Source organism: Neofelis nebulosa, chromosome 17 (genome assembly GCF_028018385.1).
Source record: "Neofelis nebulosa isolate mNeoNeb1 chromosome 17, mNeoNeb1.pri, whole genome shotgun sequence".
Taxonomy (NCBI): domain Eukaryota; kingdom Metazoa; phylum Chordata; class Mammalia; order Carnivora; family Felidae; genus Neofelis; species Neofelis nebulosa.
The window spans coordinates 48,817,615-48,839,698 of NC_080798.1; the positions used below are offsets into that span (position 1 = coordinate 48,817,615).

Genomic DNA, 22,084 nt, shown 5'->3' on the forward strand with positions numbered 1-22,084 from the left:
AGAGAACGAAACAAAACAAACCAAATGTCATCAACCCAAATGGACAAATATAATGGAATATTATTTGGCAATAAAGAGAAATGGAAATGAAGTGCTAATACACGCAACACATCAATGAACCTTGAAGGAATTATGATAGCTAAACAAAGCCGTCACAACTGGCCGCATATTGTATGATTTCATTTATATGAAATGTCCAGAATAGGCGGATCTATAGAAAGAGAAAGTAAATTAGTGGCAATGGGTTAGGAGGAAATGGGGAATGATTGGTAATGGGTGCAGGGTTTCTTTTTGGGGTGATAAAAATCACCCCAAATGTTCTAAAATTGATTGTGGTGATATTTGCACCACTTTGTGAATGTACTAAAACCCACTAAATTATACACTTTAATTGGGTGAATTATATGGTATGTGAATTGCATGTCAATAAAGCTGTTTCAAAAAAAGAAAGGAAGTATGACACAGAAAATATACATCAAAAAGTTCTAATATCTATCTACTAAGAGCTCCCAAAACAGGAAAGCAAGATAATAGAAGGAAGAAAATACTCTTCAAAATAATTGAAGAAAAACTTCCAGGGGCATCAGGGTGGCTCAGTCGGTTAAGCGTCCGACTTTGGCTCAGGTCATGATCTCGTGCTTCATGAGTTCTAGACCCTCATTGGACTCTGTGCTGACAGCTCAGAGCCTGGAGCCTGCTTTGGATTCTGTGTCTCCTTCTCTCTCTGCCCCTCCCTAGCTCTCTCTCTCTGCCTCAAAAATAAATAAACATTAAAAAAAAATTTCCAGAACTGTTTGAGAAAGACTGAGTCTTCTAATTGAAGGGACCCACCAACTTTCCAAATAGGGTGAATGAAAAAAGACTCATATCTAAATAGGTGAGACCCAAATTGTAGAAAACTGGGATAAAAAAGAAAATCCTAAATGATTCTAAAGAAAGTAAAAGGAAATAATCACAATAACATCAGGTTTCTCATGGCAACACTGAATACAAGAAGCAATGGAGTAAGCTGTTCATACGATTTAGAGTGTTTTCAATCTAGAACCTTTTCCAAACAAAACTATTACAAGGGCAAAATAAAGATATTTTTAAACTTGCAAGGACTCAAAATAACCTACCCATATATATAATCCCTGTTTGAAAGAAGCACCACAAAATAATAAGCTTTTAAATTAGCAAAATTTTAAAAATAAGTAAATGAATTCAAGAAGAAAACAAAAGGTTATAATGAACAAAGACTCAAAATTCTATTGATAGGTAATTTCAAATAATTGCTGAAAAGCAATCTGAAGTGAATATTTCATATGACCTCAATATAGGAAATAGCAAGGGGAGAAATAAAATAATGCAAGGAATTTTTTTTCTCATTTAGTGGGAAGAAAATGGGGAAATGAAAGATACTTGTTTCTTCATCAAGAAAGGTAGGGCACAAATAGAGATGGCCGTAAACTGTAGCTGTAAAGAGAAAAATATACGTAAATATATGTTTTAAAGTGTTAACTAAAAATAACAGGGAACTCAGATCCCAGATCTCTTTACAATAATAAGTATTAAGGGCTCCTGGATGGCTCAGTCACTTAGGCATCCGACTTTGGCTCAGGTCATGATTTCGCAATCTGTGAGTTCGAGCCCCACATTGGGCTCTGTGCTGACAGCCTGGAACCTGCTTTGGATTCTATGTCTCCCTCTCTCTCTGCACCTCCCCCCAAAAAAGTAAGTAAACATTTAAAAAATAATGATAAGTATTCTAATTAACAATACAAAAGCTTTTTTTTAAAAAGTCAAAAGCGCTTCTGACGACGATGGAGTAACTACTACTGCCACCATAAACAACCATAAAACTGAACAAAATATCTGAGGCAACCCTTTCAGGCATTGGACAACAGTAGCACAATACCACAATCCCTCAAAGAGAAGAAAAGCTAATGAGATGAATCTCCACAATTATCCTGGCTCTCTGCCAAGGGACAATTTCTTGACTGCAATGCAGTGAGCTAGAATCTAAGCAAAGCACAACAGCCCCAGTGATCTGACGATACAGAAATTAAAATTTGGTGCAGTTGAAATAGCTGGTCTCTAAAAGGTAGGAGTGGGGCAATGCATTGAGTGGCAGGATGTCAGGGGGAAGGGAGACAAAAGTGTGTGTGGGAATTCCCTTCAAAGTCTTTGGCTGACAGTTGTACTGCACATGCACAAGGTGAGACTACATGAGATTTATCAGAGAGCAGCTTCTAAAAGAGATTGATAAAGGAACAAAGATACGTTGATCGGTGCCCAGGGAACATTGGAGGTTTGGCTCAGCCAGAGTGGAGAGATTACATTAACATCTCATTAACATCCTAGGAACCCAGTTGAAATACCAGAAAGGCCCAAAGAAAGGACCATGCCCTTATAATAAGTCCCTTTAGGCCCTTAGAAAGCCTAAAACTAAGCCACAACAAGATCTGTAGGAAAGACAAAATTTGGAGACTGAATCCTACCGAGTTGGAAGGTCTCAAAAAACACCTTGAGCTTTCTATAGGTCTGCTCTAACAAAGCATAAAACCAAACCTACACAAGCTTATCAGTCAATAATTGAACTGCCTCCTAGAATAAAATCAACACTCTCACATGGAAGGTAACAGAATCCAGAATCTCTACAATGATTATCAACAATGTCCAGTACATAAACAAAAATTACTAGACTTGTAAGGAAGGAGAGGAATGTAACCAATAGTCAAGAAAAATACAGGCAATGAAAACGGACTCCAAAATGGGCCAGATATTGCATTTAGCAGACAAAGACTTCAAAGCAGCTTTTATAAACATGATCAGAAATAAAAGAAAATATTTCAAATAATTAGACAGATAAGGAATCTCAGCAAAGAAATGGAAACTATATTTTAAAAAAAGGAGCTGAACAGACATTTGAGAATAGAAAACTACAATAAACTGAAATGAAAATTTCACTGGATGTGCTTAACAGCAGATTGGAGATGTGAAGATTCAGTGGACTTGAAACAAATCAATAGAACATTTCTAATCTGAATGATAAAGAGAAAAAAGTTTGAATGAAAAGAACCAGAGCTTCAGGAACCTGTGGGAAAGTATAAAATTTTTTAATTCATAAGTAATGTGAGTCCTAGAAGAGAAGAAAGTGACTATGGAGCAGAAAACTATTTGAAAAAAAATTGCTGAAATTTCTCTGATTTGATTAAAAAACATTACAGATCCAAGAAACTTGGCAAACCTCAAGCAGGAGAAATACAAAGAAAACCATGAGATACAAGAAAACCATGTCTGTGTACATCATAGTAAAACTGCTGAAAACCAAAGAGAAAGAGAAAAGCTTAAGACAACCAGATACAAAAGATCTAAAATAGGGGAAAACAATAAAAAGACTTCTGACTTCTCTTCAGTTATAATGGAAGCCATCTGCAAAATGCTAAGTTCTATCAACCTAGAATCTTTATTCACTGAAAACATCCTTTAAAATGGAGATATTTTCAGAGAAAACATGAGAGAATTCACTGCCAGCAGACTTGCATTAGAAAACAACACATTGATAGGTATTCTTTGGCCTGAAGAAAAATTATACCAGTTAGCAATTTGGGTCTAATGGAAGGAAAGAGAGCCCTAAAAATCTAAAAATGGTAAATAAGTACACACACACACACACACACACACACACACACACACACACACAGCTTCTAAGAACTTTCTAAAAACGACAACTGACAGTTTATAGCAAATATGATAACACTGTTAGGTGGGTGTTCTTATGTGTGTAGAAGTAAAAGATATGACAACAAAAGCACAGAAGATAGAGTGGTTAGGTCAATAAAATTATACTTTAGTAAGGTTAGCGCATTTGCCAAATTGGAAGTGTGCATAAGGAGCATGAAGGGTCAGTTATAAAGTGGGAAGTGATAAAATACTACTCAAAATAAATTTCACAAGTTAAAAATTCATATTGTCAGCTGTAGAACAACCACTAAAAATCTATAATTAAAAAATATAGCTAAGAAGCCAGTAGAGGAAATAAAATACATTACAAAAGATTGCATGTCGAGCCAAAAGGAAACAGGAAAGGAATAACAGAGAAACAAAATAAGTAAGTAAATAAGTAAATAAATAAATAAGACAAATGGAAAATAACCAACAAGAAGGCAGACTTCAACCTAAACATAGAAAGAATTATTTTAGGGCACCTGGGTGGTTTGGTTAGTTGAGCATCCAACTTCGACCCAGGCATGATCTCACAGTTTGAGTTCCAGCCCTGCATCGGGCTTGCTGCTGTCAGCACAGAGCCTGCTAAGGATCCTCTCTTTCTCTCTCTCTCTGCCCCTCCCCTGTTCACACTATCTCAAAAATAAATAAACATTAAAAAAAGAATTATTTTAAATGTAAAAGACTGAACACTCCTATTAAAAGACAGGGTGCCAGAAGCACTCTAAAGCTAAAGACAGGAAGAAGTTGAAAGTAAAATCAGATCCGTAAAGAACTATTACCATATACTAGTAATAATATAAACAACTCAAAGTATTAAAAAGGGCAAAAGACTCCAATAGACTCTATCTCACAGAAGTAATGTGTGAATGACCAATAAGCACATGAGAAGATGCCCAACATCATCAGTCACCTGGGAAACAAGCAGAAAAAGGTGAGCAGCTTACCATATCAACTGCAGAGGTGAGGAGACAATGTACTGCAGTCACAAGTGTGGGCTCTGGAGTCAGATCAACTTGGTTCAAATCCTGGCTCTGACACTTCTCTCTACATGTGACCTTGGCAAGATAACTTAACCTTGCTAAACTTCAGTTTCTTTGGCTTTAAAAAACAAAAACAAACAGTGAGGGGAATAATAATGTTGCCTACAAATTGTTTAACTAAGTACTTCTAGTGCCTGGCACACAGTAATCATTCACTAAATGTTAGATGCCGTCATTATTACTATTAGTATTATTGTCTATTCCAGCAGCAATGGGCATAGGAAGGAGAAAGGGTGGCTGGTAGGGATTCAGACAGGGTGGGAGTGCCCGTGTCAGCCTGGCACCCATGCTGTATGTACCCAGGCAATGCTAAGAGAGAGAAGGAACTCAAGACAGCTGAAGACCCTCCACTAACCCCTCTCCTCTGCTTTCTTCCTCCCCCTCTCCCCGCGAACCCAGGTGATCTTCCGAAACGAGGTGACCAATGAGTTTTTATACTACATGGTGGGTTTCAGGGTCATCCCTTCAGGCGTCATCAAAACCATTGAGATGGTGAGCCCCGTCCGACAGAGCACATCAGCCTCCATCAAGGTGGAGAACCCTCTGCCCTATACAGTGACCTTCTCCATGGAATGCAGGGTCCCTGACATCAGCCTGCCCTCCCAGTTTGTGGTGCCTGCCAACTCTGAGGTATGACCCTGGCTACCAGGGGCTCCCTGATATCTGTGATAGAGGCATCCCTGAAGCTGGGCCAGCCCCAGGAGTGGGAAGACAGGGGCCGGTGCATCAATCACACTCCTGATCTGTCCTCTCCCCTTCTGCCCTTTGGTTCAGACATGTAAAAGGGACTTACTAATCATGAACACTTGCCTCTGTTATACACTTGTTTGCTTTGTTCAAACTGAAAACATTTTTGTTTTTTGCTAATTATAAAGGTAACGTAGTATATACGTGGTGAAGAGGGAAGCAAGGGACATAGTAGTGTATCGAGTGAACAGCAGGCGCTCTCGTTTATATGTTTGCTTGTGCACAGACCCGCTTCAGGAAAGACACATAACCTGTGACTGCTGAGAAGACGTGCCCTGGAATTCTGGGCTGCTGTGGAGATGAACTTTCTTTTGACTCTTTTTGGTGTATGACTCCAAATTCTCACTGTCTAGATCCCATCCAAATCCCTTCTGTTTCTCCAGCTCGAGCCCACCTGCTTATTCCCTGCATCCACCCTAGCTCTGCTTTCCCCTTCAGAACCCCAAACCTGGTGTGTTCTTCAGAGACCTTCCATGCCCTTTATTTTATTTTTATATTTTTCATCATGAATTATAAAATCTACACAGAAAACTAGGAGATATATATATATATATATATATATATATATATATATGTGTGTGTGTGTGTGTATATATATATATGTGTGTGTGTGTGTACATATGTATGTATATATGTATATATATGTACTAAAACAGGTTCACTTAAATAACTATGAAAGAACTATCTGTATAACCAGTACCCAGGCCAGGAAATAAAAAGTTGCCACCACCCCCAGAAACCTCTGTCCCCACTCACAGTATCATCCCTCACCCCTAAAAGTTCCCACTATCCTTATTTTGTAATCATTTCTTGCCTTTAAGCCATATGGTTTGGGTTTGTCTGTTTTCAAACTTTATACAAAAGAAATCCTACTAATTGCATTCTTCAGTGTTTTATGCCTTGCTCAGTATTGTATATTCTGACGATCATCACATTGATGCATGCAGCTGAGGTCCATCCATCCTCATCACTGTAGAATATTCCATCATACGACTATACCACAATTTAGATAACCATTCTACTGAGGCCAGACATCTGTGTTGGCTTCAGTGTTTGGCTATCACGAAATATGCTGCCCTGGACCTCACCGTGCAAGTGCCTTCCCGATGTACACGGTGTGTTTCTCCCCAGTGTACACCCAGGAGTAGAATCACTGGGTCACAGGGTGTGCTTGCCTTTAATTGCCAGTCAGGAGAGAATCTCCAGTGAGCAATGAGAGCTCACCAACTTTTGGCATTGTCAGATTTTTAAAGGTTTACCAATCCAATAAACTAATAGCTCCTCATGGTCTTAATTTACCTTTTTACAAACAGATAGGCTTTAGTCGGATAACAGTTTGTGTTGGAGATTTGCCTCTGTGGTCATGAGCGAGAATGGACCAGCTTTCCTTTCTTGTATTCTTTGTCCAACTTGAGTTCCCATTCCGCCAGCGATAGAAAAAGAATCGGGGATTTGCCTGCTTCCTCAACTCTGTGAAAGAGTCTATAAAAGATTGAAATTATGTCTTCCTTGAACCACAGATGAAGCCAATGAGCCCTGGGGTTTTCTTTGTGAGAAGATTGTCTGCTACTGATTTGATTCCTTTCATGAGTTATCACACTACTCAGATTTTCTGTTTCTTCTTGAATCAGTAACGATAGCATGTCTGTTTCATCCATATATTCACAAAATTGGCATAACATTGTTAATATCCTCTTACTACTTTCTTATGTGATGTTCCTTTTTCATCTCTAATATTGGTTGTAGCTTCTATTTCTTGATTGGTCTTTCTAGAGGTTTCTCAGTATATCTTATATTCAAGAAGGCATTTTTTGATTTTGTTCGTACTCTTTATTGTATGTTTGTTTTCAGTTGCTTGATTTCTGACTTTTTTTTTTTTAACGTTTATTTATTCTTGAGACAGAGAGAGACAGAGCATGAACGGGGAGGGTCAGAGAGAGGGAGACACAGAATCCAAAACAGGCTCCAGGCTCTGAGCTGTCCGCACAGAGCCTGACACAGGGCTCGAACTCACGGACCGCGAGATCATGACCTGAGCCGAAGTCGGCCGCCCAACCGACTGAGCCACCCAGGCGCCCCTTCTGACCTTTTTATTATTTCCTTCTTTCTGCTTCTTTTGGGTTACTGGTGCTTTACCTAACTTCTAAGATGGATGCTTAGTGCATTAACTTCTAGTTTTCTTTATTTTCCAATATGCACATTTAAGATTATAAGTTGCCCTCTAAGTGCTGCTTTAGCTGCAGTGTACAAAGTTTTACATGTAGTATATTTTGTCATTAAGTTCAAAAATGTCCTTTCATTATTATTAATACTTCTTTTTTGACTCATGGGTTATTATAAGTATTTCTCAATTTCCAAACATGTGGATTGTTCTATATGTTATTTTTTAAATTATTTTGTGGTCAGGGAATATATTCCATATTTCAGTGCTCTAGAATTTGTTTAGATCTGCTCTACGGCCCACTATATGATCTTTTCCTTAATCTTCCATTTATTTTTAAAAAGCGTGTGTTTGCCATTTTGATATTCATTCTCTGTACCCTAGCTGATATTTTGGTCTGCTTGTTTGGTCAGATTTAAGAGAGTGTGTTAAAGTCACCACTCTGACAGGGATTTGTCTGTTTGTCCTTGTAGTTCTGTTGTGTTTTTGCTTTATATACTTTGAAGCTATATTACTAATTACATTAAAATCATAATATGCTTCTGGTGATGTTACATTAAGACTTGGTAGTCTCTTACATTTCTGTTCTTCAAGAGTATCTTGGCTATTCTTGGCCCTTTGCATTGTCATATAAATCAGCTTGTCATGTTCTTCCAAAAATATTAAATTAACTATTAGGATTTTGATTGGGTTATTTTAAGAATGTATTAGTTACCTGTTGACCCATAACAAATTACCCTAAAAATCAGCAGCTTAAACCCACAAACATTTATTATATACACAGTTTCTGAGGATCAGGAATCCACGAGCAGCAGCTTAGCTGTGTAGTCAGGGTCTTTCATGAGGATGTAGTCAGTTGTCAGCAGGACTCCAGTCATCTCTAGGTTTGACTGGGGCTGGATAATCTGCTTCTAAACTCACTCATGGAGTTGTTGGAAAGGCCTTAGTTCCTTGCTGGCTACTGGCTGGAGGCTTCAGTTCCTCACCACATACACCTCTCCCTCCAGCTGCTTTCAACATGACAGCTCACTTCCTAAAAGTGAGTGATCTGAGGGAAGCTGAGAGAGCAAGGGAGAGAGAGCACGCACAAGACAGAAACCACAGTCTTTTCCACTTCATCTCAGAAGTGATATGCCATCTCTCTGCCATGTACTAGTGGTCACACAGACCAGCCCTGGCACAATATGGGAGAGGATGACACAAGAGTGTAATAGCAGGAGGGTGGGGATCACCGGAGGCCATCTTGAAGCATATTTGTCACAGAGAGAATTCCAGTCTTTACACAATTGAGATTTCTAACTCATGAGCAGATCTCCATTTATTTAACTCTTCTTATTTAATTTCTCTCAATGATATTTTTTTTGTTTTCTATGTAAAAGACTTACTCATATTTTGTTAGATTTATGTCTAGGTTTTATATATTTTGGTGCTATTGTAAATGGTATTTTTTAAAATTTTGTTTTCTATTGGTTGTAGTATGTAACAATATAACTGATTTTTATATATTGACTTTGCCCCCTTTTTTGTCTTTTTAAGTTTTTTATTTTAATCCCAGTTAGTTAACATACAGTGTTATATTAGTTTCAGGTGTACAATACAGTGATTCAACGATTCCATACATCACCCGGTGCTCATCACAACTGCACTCCTTAATCCCCATTACATTTCCCTCATCGCCCCACTGCCTTCCTCTCTGGTAAACATCACTTTGTTCTCTATACTTTTTTTTAAATTTTATTTTTTATTTTTTAAAATTTACATCCAAATTAGTCAGCATATAGTGCAACAATGATTTCAGGAGTATATTTCTTAGTGCCCCTTACCCATTTAGCCCATTCCCCCCTCCCACAACCCCTCCAGCAACCTTCAGTTTGTTCTCCATATTTAAGAGTCCCTTATGTTTTGTCCCCCTCCCTGTTTTTATATTATTTTTCTTTCCCTTCCCTTATGTTCATCTGTTTTGTCTCTTAAAGTCCTCATATGAATGAAGTCATATGATTTTTGTCTTTCTCTGACTGGCTAGTTTCACTTAGCATAATACCCTCTACTTCTATCCACGCAGTTGCAAATGGCAAGATTTCATTCTTTTTGATTGCCGAATATTACTCCATTGTGTGTGTGTGTGTGTGTGTATATATATATATATATATATATATACACACACCACATCTTCTTTATCCATTCATCCATTGATGGACATTTGGGTTCTTTCCATACTTTGGCTATTGTTGATAGTGCTGCTATAAACATGGGGGTGCATGTGTCCCTTCGAAACAGCACACCTGTATTCCGTGGATAAATGCCTAGTAGTGCAATTGCTGGGTCGTAGAGTAGTTCTATTTTTAGTTTTTTGAGGAACCTCCATACTGTTTTCCAGAGTGGCTGCACCAGCTTGCATTCCCACCAACAGAGCAAAAGAGATCCTCTCTCTCTGCATCCTCACCAACATCTGTTGTTGCCTGACTTGTTAATGTTAGCCATTCTGACAGGTGTAAGGTGGTATCTCATCGTGGTTTTGATTTGTATTTCCCTGATGATGAGTGATGTTGAGCATTTTTTCATGTGTCGGTTGGCCATCTGGATGTCTTCTTTCCAGAAGTGTCTATTCATGTCTTTTACCCATTTCTTGACTGGTTGCTTGTTTTTTGGGTGTTGAGTTTGATAAGTTCTTGATAGGTTTTGGATGCTAACCCTTTATCTGATATGGCATTTGCAAATATCTTCTCCTATTCCGAAGGTTGCCTTTTAGTTTTGCTGATTGTTTCCTTCACTGTGCAGAAGCTTTTTATTTGGATGAGGTCCCAGTAGTTCATTTTTGCTTTTGTTCCCCTTGCCTCCAGAGACGTGTTGAGTAAGAAGTTGCTGCAGCCAAGATCAGAGAGGTTTTTGCCTGCTTTCTCCTCTAGGATTTTGATGGCTTCCTGTCTTACATTGAGGTCTTTCATCCATTTTGAGTTTATTTTTCTGTATGGTGTAAGAAAGTGGTCCAGGTTCATTCTTCTGCATGTCACTGTCCAGTTTTCCCAGCACCAGTTGCTGAAGAGACTGTCTTTTTTCCATTGGATATTCTTTCCTGCTTTGTCACAGATTTGTTGGCCACATATTTGTGGGTCCGTTTCTGGGTTCTCTATTCTGTTCCATTGATCTGAGTGTCTGTTCTTGTGCCAGTACCATACTGTCTTGATGATTACAGCTTTGTAGTATAGCTTGAAGTCCGGGATAATGATGCCTCCTGCTTTGGTTTTCTTTTTCAAGATTTCTTTAGGGGCGCCTGGGTGGCGCAGTCGGTTAAGCGTCCGACTTCAGCCAGGTCACGATCTCGCAGTCCGTGAGTTCGAGCCCCGCGTCAGGCTCTGGGCTGATGGCTCGGAGCCTGGAGCCTGTTTCCGATTCTGTGTCTCCCTCTCTCTCTGCCCCTCCCCCGTTCATGCTCTGTCTCTCTCTGTCCCAAAAATAAATAAAAAACGTTGAAAAAAAAAATTTTTAAAAAAAGATTTCTTTGGTTATTCGGGGTCTTTTCTGGTTCCATACAAATTTTGGGACTGTTAGTTCTAGCTCTGTGAAGAATACTGGTGTTACTTTGATAGGGATTGCATTGAATATGTATATTGCTTTGGGTAGTATTGACATTTTAACAATATTTGTTCTTCCTATCCAGGAGCATGGAATCTTTTTCCTTTTGTGTGTGTGTGTCTTCTGCAATTTCTTTCATAAGCTTTCTATAGTTTTCAGCATATAGATTTTTCACCTCTTTGGTTAGATTTATTCCTAGGTATTTTATGGTTTTTGGTGCAACTGTAAATGGGATCGATTTCTCTTTCTCTCACTTCATTGTTGGTGTATAGGAATGCAACTGATTTCTGGGCATTGATTTTATATTCTGCAACTTTGCTGAATTCATGAATCAATTCTAGCATTTTTTTGATGGAATCTTTAGAGTTTTCCATATAGATTATCATGTCATCTGCAAAGAGTGAAAGTATGACCTCCTCCTGGCTGATTTGGATGCCTTTTATTTCTTGGTGTTGTCTGACTGCAGAGGCTAAGACTTCTAATACTATGTTGAATAACAGTGGCGAGAGTGGACATCCCTGTCTTGTTCCTGACCTTAGGGGGAAAGGTCTCAGTTTTTCCCCATTGAGGATGATATTAGCATTAGCTCGTTCATAGATGGCTTTTATGATCTCAAGGTGTGCTCCTTCTATCCCTACTTTCTTGAGGGTTTTTATCAAGAAAGGATGCTGTATTTTGTCAAATGCTTTCTCTGCATCTATTGAGAGGATCATATGGTTCTTGTCCTTTCTTTTATTGATGTGATGAATCATGTTAATTGTTTTGCAGATATTGAACCAGCCCTGCATCCCAGGTATAAATCCCACTTGGTCGTGGTGAATAATTTTTTTAATGTATTGTTGGATCTGGTTGGCTAACATCTTGTTGAGGATTTTTGCATCCATGATCATCAGGGAAATTGGTCTATAGTTGTTCTCTATAATTAAGAATCTGTTTCTTGGTTTGTCTTTTTTCCCCCTTATCTTGTTTATTTTGTTTCTTAAATTCCACATATGTGTGAAATCCTATGGTATATGTCTTTCTCTGACTGACTTATTTTGCTTAGTGTCATACTCTCTAGATCCAACCATGTCATTTGAAATGACAAGGTTTCATTCTTTTTTATGGCTCAAAATATTTCACTGTGTGTATGTGTGTGTATATATATATACACACATACACACACACATCACATCACATCACATCACATCACATCACATCACATCTTCTTGATCCACTCATCGATCAATGGATACTTAGGCTGTTTCCATAATTTGGCTGTTGTACATAATGCTGCTACAAACATAGGGGTGCATGTATCCTTTTGAATTAGCATTTATGTATTTTTGGGTGAATACCCAGTAATGTGATTGCTGGATCATAGGGTAGTTCTATTTTTAACTTTTTGTATATTGACTTTTTACCCAACCATCTTATATAATTCACTTATCAATAATAATTTCAGTTATAGATTCTTGAATTTTCTACATGTATAATCATTCATCTGTAAGTAATTACAATTTTGTTTCTTCCATTATAAACTTCTTCCTGTAATTTCCTTTTCATGCCTTAATAGGGCTATCTAGGACCTGCAGAACAAGAAAGGTAGTAGAAAGATTCCTTGTTCCTAATCTTGAAGGGCAAGCTTTCAAAGTTTCACCATTTATTATGTTTGTTTAGGTTTCTTATAGATACCCTTTATCAGATTAAGGATGTCCCCTTCTATTCCTAGTTTGCTAAGAGTTTTTTTTAACACTATGAATGGATGTTGAGTTTTATCCAATGCTTTCACTGCATCTATCGAGATGTCCATATCATTGTCCTCCTTTTAATGTACCAATGTGGCAACTGATTGGTTTTTCTAATGTTAAACCAACTTTTCATTCATGGAAGAAACCCAACTTTGTCATGTAACATTTTCTTCTTTATATATTGCTGGATTCAATTGGATAACATTTTTATGAGGCAAGTTGTATATATGTTCAGGGGAGAAACTGGTCTCCAATTTTCTTTTCTCCTGTTAGCCTTGTTAGATTTTGGTATCAAAATCTTATAAGTGAGACAGGTTCCCTCTTTTTCTCTTCTCTGGAAGAATTTGTGGGATACCAGACTGTCGAATAGAACTTACAAGTAAATCATTATGATCCTGGAATTTTGTTAAGGGAAAACTTTTTCACTATTGATTACATTTCTTTAATGGTTATGGGACTATGTAAGTTTTCATCTACTGAGCTTGTTTTTGTAAGTTATATTTTTTGTACATTTGTCCATTTTCATCTAAATTTTTAAGTCGTGGCAAAATCATCTAAATTTGTACACTATATTCTTTCCTGTTAACCATCTACAACAACTTTGATGATATCCTCCTTTTATTCTATTTTTCAATAAGAAGAACTAGTTCTTTTTAAAAAGAAACAATACCTACTCATGATAAAAACAAAATTTTAACTATACAAAAGTATATGGAACAGAAAATGAAAGTCCTCAAGTCCCGTTTTCCTCACCTCAAGATAACTACTGGTAACAATTCGATATATATCCTTGCTGTCTCTTTTCTATACCTGCATAGACATATTCTTCTTCACAAAAATGAGCTTATGCTTTGCATAATTTATGGAACCTCCTTCCTTTCACTTTCAATATCATCAACACCTTTCATGTCAGTGCTTATAGCACGGCCCCTTCCTTTTCAATGGCTACCTAGTATTCCACTGACAAGGATAAACTATCACTTATTTAGCTGATTTCTTACTGCTAACTCGTTTTAATTATTTCCCTTATTTTGTTATTATAAGCAATACTCTTTGGTTCTTGTTTTGTTTTGCCATGGGCGAAAATAGAAGAAGGAGAAAACCTTCCCCAAATGAAGGTAGGACCCAGGAAGTTGTTCTGAGCTTGGCTGTGAGCAAAGAAGGAGCTGCTGATCTTCAGCCCTCCTTCTGGAAACACTCACCCCCATTGCCATAAGTGTGCTTCTTAAGAGAGGAACCAGTATCTCTTAGATTCAAGGAGATTCCAGATATATAAATACTTCTGGGGTATTTCTAGGTAAAGTTAGAAGGGGTACAGGGGAGGGAAAAGACCAGTTTGGACAGAGATTCCCCAGGCTCAAGATCAGTGTGAGCAATTTCTTGTGAAGCACCATTTCTGGCACCAACCTACTCTGAGGTCACTGGGTAGCAAGGGATGGGTCAGACTCTCAGCATCATAGGAGCCTCTGTCTTCTCTTCCAGGGCACATTCTCATTTGAATTCCAGCCCCTGAGAGCCGGAGAAACCTTTGGGAGACTAACACTGCACAACAATGATTTGGGTTACTACCTGTATGAGCTCAATTTGAAGGCCCTGCCAGCACTGCCTGAAAAGCCCATCCACTTCCAGACGGTTCTTGGCAGCGGTCAGAGCATCTTTGCCAAGTTTACCAATTACACCCGGCAGAAGACAGAATACTACTGCAGGGTGAGCAGCCACTGTCCCACCCTCTGCCCTCCCCTTGCTGGGAGTCTAAGCTTAAAAATAATAAGAGGAGGACACAGGGGGTGCAGAAATGTGAAACGCACAGGGAGTCAGGCGCTTCATCTAGCCTGGAAACTCCCAGGTATAAACAAACAGTATCAGGCCTGGGTTCTTCCTTATAGAGTCTATCTTAACAAGTTAAGGTGGGGGTGAGGAGAGTTTTGCTTCCCACAGCATGTGCACTGGTCACTAAAGGGAACAGTAGAGCTCAGTGGTCATGAGTAGAGGCTGTGAAATCGAGACTTGGATTTGAACCCTGGCTTCACCACTTACTCTTTGTATGAATAATTTACTCTAACCTTTTCTCTAAATGGTAATAATACCCCAACCTCACACGATTGCTATGGGGCTTTTAAAGGGTGCATATAAAACCACTTTCATAGAGCTTGGCTCACAATAAATGCTGCATATATGTTACCTATTATATCAATTGGAATACAGGTTTAGCTCCTGAAACAGAAGCCCCAAATAACAACAAAGTAAAAGCTATTCCTCTCTCAAATAACGGGGTGAGCATAAGCAGTTTGGGCTGGAACGGTAGCTCCGTGACATCAGGCATCCAGACTCTTTCTGCCCTGATGCTCTCCCCTCTGTAGAGAGTTGCTTGGAGCCACAGGGACCAGGAGAGCTTACCAGGATGTTGCATTCCAGCCAGCTACAAAGGGGAAAGGCAGGAGCTATATATATCCTTTCCACTCACATTCCCTTGAACAAAACTGCATAAGACCACGCCTAGCAACAAGGGAAGCTAGGAGTGTAGCCTTTGCACTGGGTGCCCATGTGCCAGTTAGCATCAGCAGGTCCATGGCTATAGTCAAGAGGCATAGGCTCTTTATCAATCATACCAGTCGGGAGAAGCTAGGTTACGCTGCAGTAACAAACAGCCCCAACATCTCAGTGGCTTAAAACAACAAAAGGTGCGTCCCTTATTTGTGCTATCCATCTAGTGAGGGTCAGCAGGGAAGTGTTCATCACAGCCATTTGGGGATCCAGGCTAAACGGCAACCACCAACTCAGATGTTTCCGGTCATAGTGCCAGAGGAGTGAAGAGGACTTGTACTGGCAATTGAATGCCCTAGTGTGGAAGTAACACCTTTCACTTCTGCTCACAACTAATTGTCCAGAACTAGTCCCCTCCCATCCATGAGGAGCCAGACTGTTCAGTCTTTCATGTGTGTGGGAGAAAAGAAGAGCCAGATGGGGGAGTAGCAGCAGTAAATGCCACACCAGCATCATCCAGCTTTGTGTCTCTGGGCAAGTTATTTAACATCTCTTAGCCTTGATTTCTTTGTAGTAAAATAAGGATAATAATTAGTATTACCTACTCTTCAAGGGAGTTATAAGGGCACAACATTTTATGACCTGCCTGGCCTCACACAAAGGTAGGTTTCTTGACGTCTGAGAGTGGAGGGGCGGGGGAAGGGCCCGAGCTGCTGGTGTGCTCTTCGGGATCCCGTGTGAACCAACTGTGTGTGTTCCTCTTTCAGACTGACTGTCAGGACTTCCACACGGAAAAGATCATTAATGCAGCCCCAGGGGCCCAGGGAGGAACCGAAGTCAGTGTGGAAGTCTATTTTGAGCCCAGTCACCTGGGTGAGACCAAGGGCATCCTGATGCTGTCGTCGATTGCAGGCGGGGAGTATATCATCCCCCTCTTCGGAATGGCTCTGCCCCCCAAGCCCCAGGGTCCCTTCCTGATCCGGGCCGGGTACAACATAATCATCCCCTTCAAGAACGTTTTCTATCATGCGGTCACCTTCTCCATCATTGTGGAGAACCCAGCCTTCTCTGTTCGTGCTGTAGACTCCATGCGACCCAAGAAGATCAACAATATCACAGTCTCTTTTGACGGAAATCCATCTGGCAGCAAAACACCTATCACCACCAAGCTGATTGTGTCTTGTCCTCCCAGTGAAGGCAGCGAAACAGGCATTAAGTGGGTTTATTACCTGAAGGGGATCACCCCTTAGTGGTAACTAAGGTCAGTTGCATCAGTGAAAAGTCATTTCCTCAGCCTAGTATCTATGTATTATTCTATCCTGGTGAAGCACAGAGAAAATAAAATTCTACAGATAGTGTTTTATCTCCTCATTCAATTACAGGGGTACTTATTTCCATATTATATTCATTCTAAATATATATATATATATGAAGTATATATATTCCACACTAAACATGGTAATTACAAACAACAGGGCTATACTGTATTTTGCAAGGGCAAGTCTCTGAGTTTAGTTTCTAAGCATATTCCCAAAGCTCAAGAAGTAATCCCCATTTTTAATACGATGGCACAGATATGACATTCATGACCTCCTTTCACATAGCACTTAGCAGTGCATGACACTGGGGCACAACAGTTCCTTTTTTTTTTTTTTTATAAATTTTTTTTCTTTTTTTTACGTTTATTTTTGAGACAGAGAGACAGAGCATGAACGGGGGAGGGGCAGACAGAGAGGGAGACACAGAATCGGAAGCAGGCTCCAGGCTCTGAGCCATCAGCCCAGAGCCCAACGCGGGGCTTGAACTCACGGTCTGTGAGATCATGACCTGAGCTGAAGTCGGACGCTTAACCGACTGAGCCACCCAGGCGCCCCCACAGTTCCTTTTTAAAATCCATAATGGCCTAAAGAGCCCTTAGATATGATTCTGTTTTGATATGATCCTGTTTTGATATGATCTTTTATTCTGCTTTCACATAGAAGCCAAATGAATCACCATTTTCAAAATGATAACAGATAACACTTGCACCATCACTGCAGGGGACAGGGGCTGGGTACGCTCCCTCTGTCCCTGAATCCTGGATCCATTTATACAAGAAAGTTCTTGCTGAGGGCCAGGTCCTGGAGAACGCTGAGACTCCAGCTCTCCACTCCCATCCCCAGCTCTGTGCATAGCTGTCAGCCTGTAGCACAGTGATTCTCTACCCATCCGCAAATCAGAATCAGCCAGTTCTTGTCCAGAACCCCCCCACCCCAAATTCCGATGTAATTAGCCCGGGGAGGGATGTGGGCATCATTTTCTTTTTCAGGCTTGTACAGCAGAGTGGAGAACCAGTGCCGCAGATCATACGCCCACCTGGCCATTAGTGCAGCAGCTGAATCATGAATCTACTTCCAGGGGAGGAAGGCATCCCAATTTGATATGTTTAAACTGCAGCCGTTTTGTGTGCACATAAAGGCTGAGCTAAGTCAGTGCCTTTCTTAAGAGGGAGAGCGCTAGGGAGGAGTGAGACATCTGTCTTAGCCCAGGCTATGGCCCTGGTCCCGCAATGTGTATTAATGGGACCACTTACCTGTTGGCGCCACCTGATGAAATAAAGATGATTACAGACTGGCCCTGGAGTGGTTCTGTTTCTGCACACGTGCCTGACGGGCCCCACCCCCACCCCGCCGCCTCCAGCTCCTCCCCACTTGGCATCCCCTACAGCCAGCCTGCAAGAGAGGGAGAAGGCATGAAAGGAGATGGCCCTTTGGGAATGAATGCTTCAACGAAGGGGTTGTGGAAAATGGTCCGTGGAGCAGCAGCAGCAGCAGCATTACCTAAGAATTCATTAAAAATGCCTTTTCTCATGGCACACCCATACCTGTAGAGTCAGAAACTCCAGGGGTGTGGCCCAGCAACCTGCGGTTTCACAAGCCCTTATTGCTTTTAGAGGTGTTGTTTTGTTTTGTTTTGTTTTTTAACGGAGGATGACTCTTCTAATCCTTTTGTACCTCCCCACAACCCTCAGCCCAGGATACCCTGCACACAGCCAGCATATTTACAGGACCACACGTAATAGTTCATGTGTGTAACCGCCAAAGATGCTGCTAACGGGCATAAAGACAAAAATTAGATGGCAGATTCTCCAGTTGGTTAAATGAGCAAAGAATGCACTAAGCAGTCATCTGAGAGGATGCGGAGATCAATGAGCACGTGCTATGACTAGCAAACACCCAGAGTCTGATTAAACCAGTGCTTTTCAAATTTTAGTATCAAAATCACCTAGAGGGCTTGCTAACCCACAGGCTGTCTGGCCCCACCCCCAAGAAGGTCTGATTTAGGAGTCTGCGCGGGCTCGAGAATTTGCACTTCTGCCAGGTTCCCAGTGAGGCTGTTGCTGCCGGTCCGAGCACACTGCCCAGCACAGCTGTGAAGCCTCAGCTGCCTTGCATCAGCGCTGCGTGGGAACACGCTAGGACTACGGGAGCTCAGGCTGCCCCAGACCAGCTGGATCAGAATCTGCATTTTAAGGCATCTCCAGGGGGATGGTATACACACTGCAGCTGAGAGAGGCTGCCTTAAAGGCAACTATGGAAGCTGAGCCTTTGTGGAATCCACAGCCCTGGTCCTCTCCATTAGGGCCCTAGAAATGAGTCACCAACTCTGCTGATGACGTAGCTGATGAAACCTGCCCTCCCCAAAATGCCCATTCTCCCACCCACTCACCAGATGCAGAGCTGGGGGTTAGGGAACAATTGGCCCCACCACCACCTTCTTCAACTTGCTGAACAGTTTGAAACCTAGTATGATAGATAGTTTTAGACAGAAGAAGAGATAAAGGAAGCTGTGTGAAAGCTACAAAACCAGCGGTTGGAGCTCGGTGAGACTCACCGTGGGGACTCCTCCAACTCTGAAGGTCAGCATTTTAATGTGTTCTGTTGAGCTGGAGGACTCTCAGCCTCCACCCCAGACACTGGCTGCTACAGAAACTGGCCACTTCCCAAGTGTCACCACCAGCAAAATGGTGCTAGGTGGACGAGGGCAATTCCCCCTACCTCAACCCTGCCCCAGCTCTCCCCAAGCCACTGCGTCTAGAGCCCACAGCCTCATAGGCCTGGAGTGAGGAGGCAGGCCCTGCCAGCTCAGACCCTGCCCTGGCATGAACCCCCTTCTGGCATGACTTCAGATGTCCATCTCTTCCCTTGAGGTTGTTCTCATGCTTCCTTGGCCTCGGAAAGGCAATAACAAAATTGTTTCATTTGGCAAATTTGGAATGGCAAAGTAGCTCAACAGAGGGCTAGAGGAGAAACTTGGTGAAAATGAGCATTTTGACATAAGCTAGTGGAAATTACCTTTGAAAGGATACATTCTCAGCAAAGCAGACCAGGAGACATTTCATTGTGTGCTGCTAAGGTGCACACACAATTCCAGGGGGATTTTTTTTAAGTTTATTTATTTTGAGAGAGAGAACGTGAGCAGGGAAGGGGCAGAGAGAGAGAGAGAGAGAGAGAATCCCAAGCAGGCTCTGCACTGACAATGCCCAACCCATGAACCGTGAGATCATGACCTGAGCTGAAATCAAGAGTTGGATGCTTAACCGACTGAGCCACACAGGGACCTCTCCAGGGAGCATTTGCACAGAATACGATGTGAAACGGGGTCCCTAACGTTTATCAACACAGAGGCCCTGGTGAGTGTGGCACCCTGTCTAACCACTTCTTTGAAGAAGACTTGCTTTCGGTCAGGGGTGACAATATTGTGATGTCATGAGGGATTGCCAGGTACCAAGTATGGGATTCACCCTCAACATGTTACCCTGGAACTCCAGAAAAATTACATTGCTGTTAGAGAAACTACTTTGCACAATTCCAATATTTGGGTACAATTTCTCACAGTGCCCACTAGCATCCACTTGCTACGATGTCCGTAGCCTATGTTATAACAACCAGGCATCGTGTGGCTACAGATGAGTTACAACTGTGAACTGTGTGTGCAACCAGGTGTATCAATTATCCACTAGTGTAGAAAGAGTCTGACTGTAGCAGGCCTAGCCAGGGCTGGGCACCAGGGTCAGAGAAGTAAGCATGCGGAGACAGCCATGGTGGCCTTGGGCTTCATTCTCAACACTGCTGCCAGCCCAGTAATGCATACGTAACCTTAACTAGTTGGCATTTTCCAAGATAGCAGAGAAAAGAAACCACCTTTTTTTCTCCAGAGATTTCTGAACTAAAGGTAGGACAAAGCATTGGCTTGGGCCTTGAGTAAAAAACTGGTTGCTTAGCAACCTAGTCCAGAACATGATTTCAGGTGAAAAGAGTTCCTTCTAGTAAAAACATTACTGTTACAATTATTAAAAACTGTATCTCATTATGACTCTTGGGAAATTCAGTTCACTTTTAAGAAAAAGCCAAACCAAACAGCAAAAGAAACAGATGAAATACTATATTAGATATGGATCCAGTGGAAATGAATACACACTGGAGAAATAGATCCAAATAATCCCCTTGATTTAATTTTCTTTCATTGACTTGCATCAACCATCATCAAAATCCTAAAGACATAAACTTCGCAAAGACATTTGGAAATGTCCTTACCAGTGCTATTTGGTATCAAGGTAAGAGGAGGGAACTATTAAGCAAAACATTTTCTCTGGAGAGGAAATCTCAATTTGGGGCAGTTTCAAATTGGTGGTTCACCCCCTTCATTCACTGGATTGTGTCAGCAAAGGTTTTAAAAGTTGTGAAAACCCCACCAATACAGGAAAACACTTTATTCACAGATTTTTCTACACTTGATCTTAGCCAAAAGGCCGAGAAGCGATATTCACAGATTTTTTCTAGACAAAATTCCTCCATGACTTACTGAGTTTTGGGTTAGCTTTTGTATTTATTTTCTATGGCTGCGTAACAAATTACCACAAATCTAGCAGCTTAAAACAACACAAGTTTCTTATTTCACAGTGTCCATGGATCGGAAGTCCAGAATGAACTGACCTGGGTTCTTGGCTCAGGGTCTCACAGCCTGAAATCAGAGCTGCATCTTTGTCTGGAAGCTCAACTAAGAAAAGATCCACTTCCAAGCTCCCTTGGTGTGTTGACAAAATTCATTCCCTTACAGCCCTATGATTGATGTCCCTATTTTCTTGGCAGCCGACAACCCTCTGGAGACCACTCTTGGCAACTAGAGACCATTCTAAGGTCTTTACCATGTAGGCCATCATAGTAACTGTTTTTACTGTGTACTCTTCAAGGCCATCAGGAGAATCTCTCTGCCACTTCAAATGTCTTCTGACTACTTTTAAAGGCTCATCTGATTAGGTTGGACCCACACAAGATAATCCCCCTTTTTATTACCTCAAAGTCAACTGATTAGTGACCTTAACTACATCTACAAGATCCCTTCTGCTATATAACATAATTATTGGAGTGACAGCGCACTGTATTTACAAGTCTTGTTCACGCTCAAAGGGAGGGGATTATACAGGGTACGTACCCAGAGGGGTGGGAATCTTGGGAACCATACTGGAATTCTGCCTACTATATCCCCTCACTTGTGTCCTATAGATTCCTGTCTATGGATTGAGGATAAGACTCTATTTTCAACTTTGTTATCAGATTTACCTGCACACTCTACACTCATTAGAAAAAGTAATGTCA

General features: G+C 40.9%; 1 protein-coding gene across 8 annotated transcripts in view; it reads left to right on the forward strand.

Moving 5' to 3' along the window:
- The window catches only part of HYDIN (HYDIN axonemal central pair apparatus protein), a 439,740-nt gene extending 422,936 nt beyond the window's left edge, over positions 1-16,804 (forward strand). For 7 of the 8 annotated variants that reach the window (XM_058708213.1, XM_058708219.1, XM_058708220.1 and 4 more), the window contains 3 exons: positions 5,151-5,381; positions 14,445-14,669; positions 16,214-16,804. In XM_058708213.1, the coding sequence (XP_058564196.1) occupies positions 5,151-5,381; positions 14,445-14,669; positions 16,214-16,696 (939 nt within the window). In that variant the 3' untranslated portion in view covers positions 16,697-16,804. Of the gene's footprint in view, positions 1-4,564; positions 4,643-5,150; positions 5,382-14,444; positions 14,670-16,213 lie in introns of those variants that run through there. The other variant, XM_058708221.1, reaches the window with a different exon arrangement.
- Positions 16,805-22,084: the final 5,280 nt, after the last annotated feature.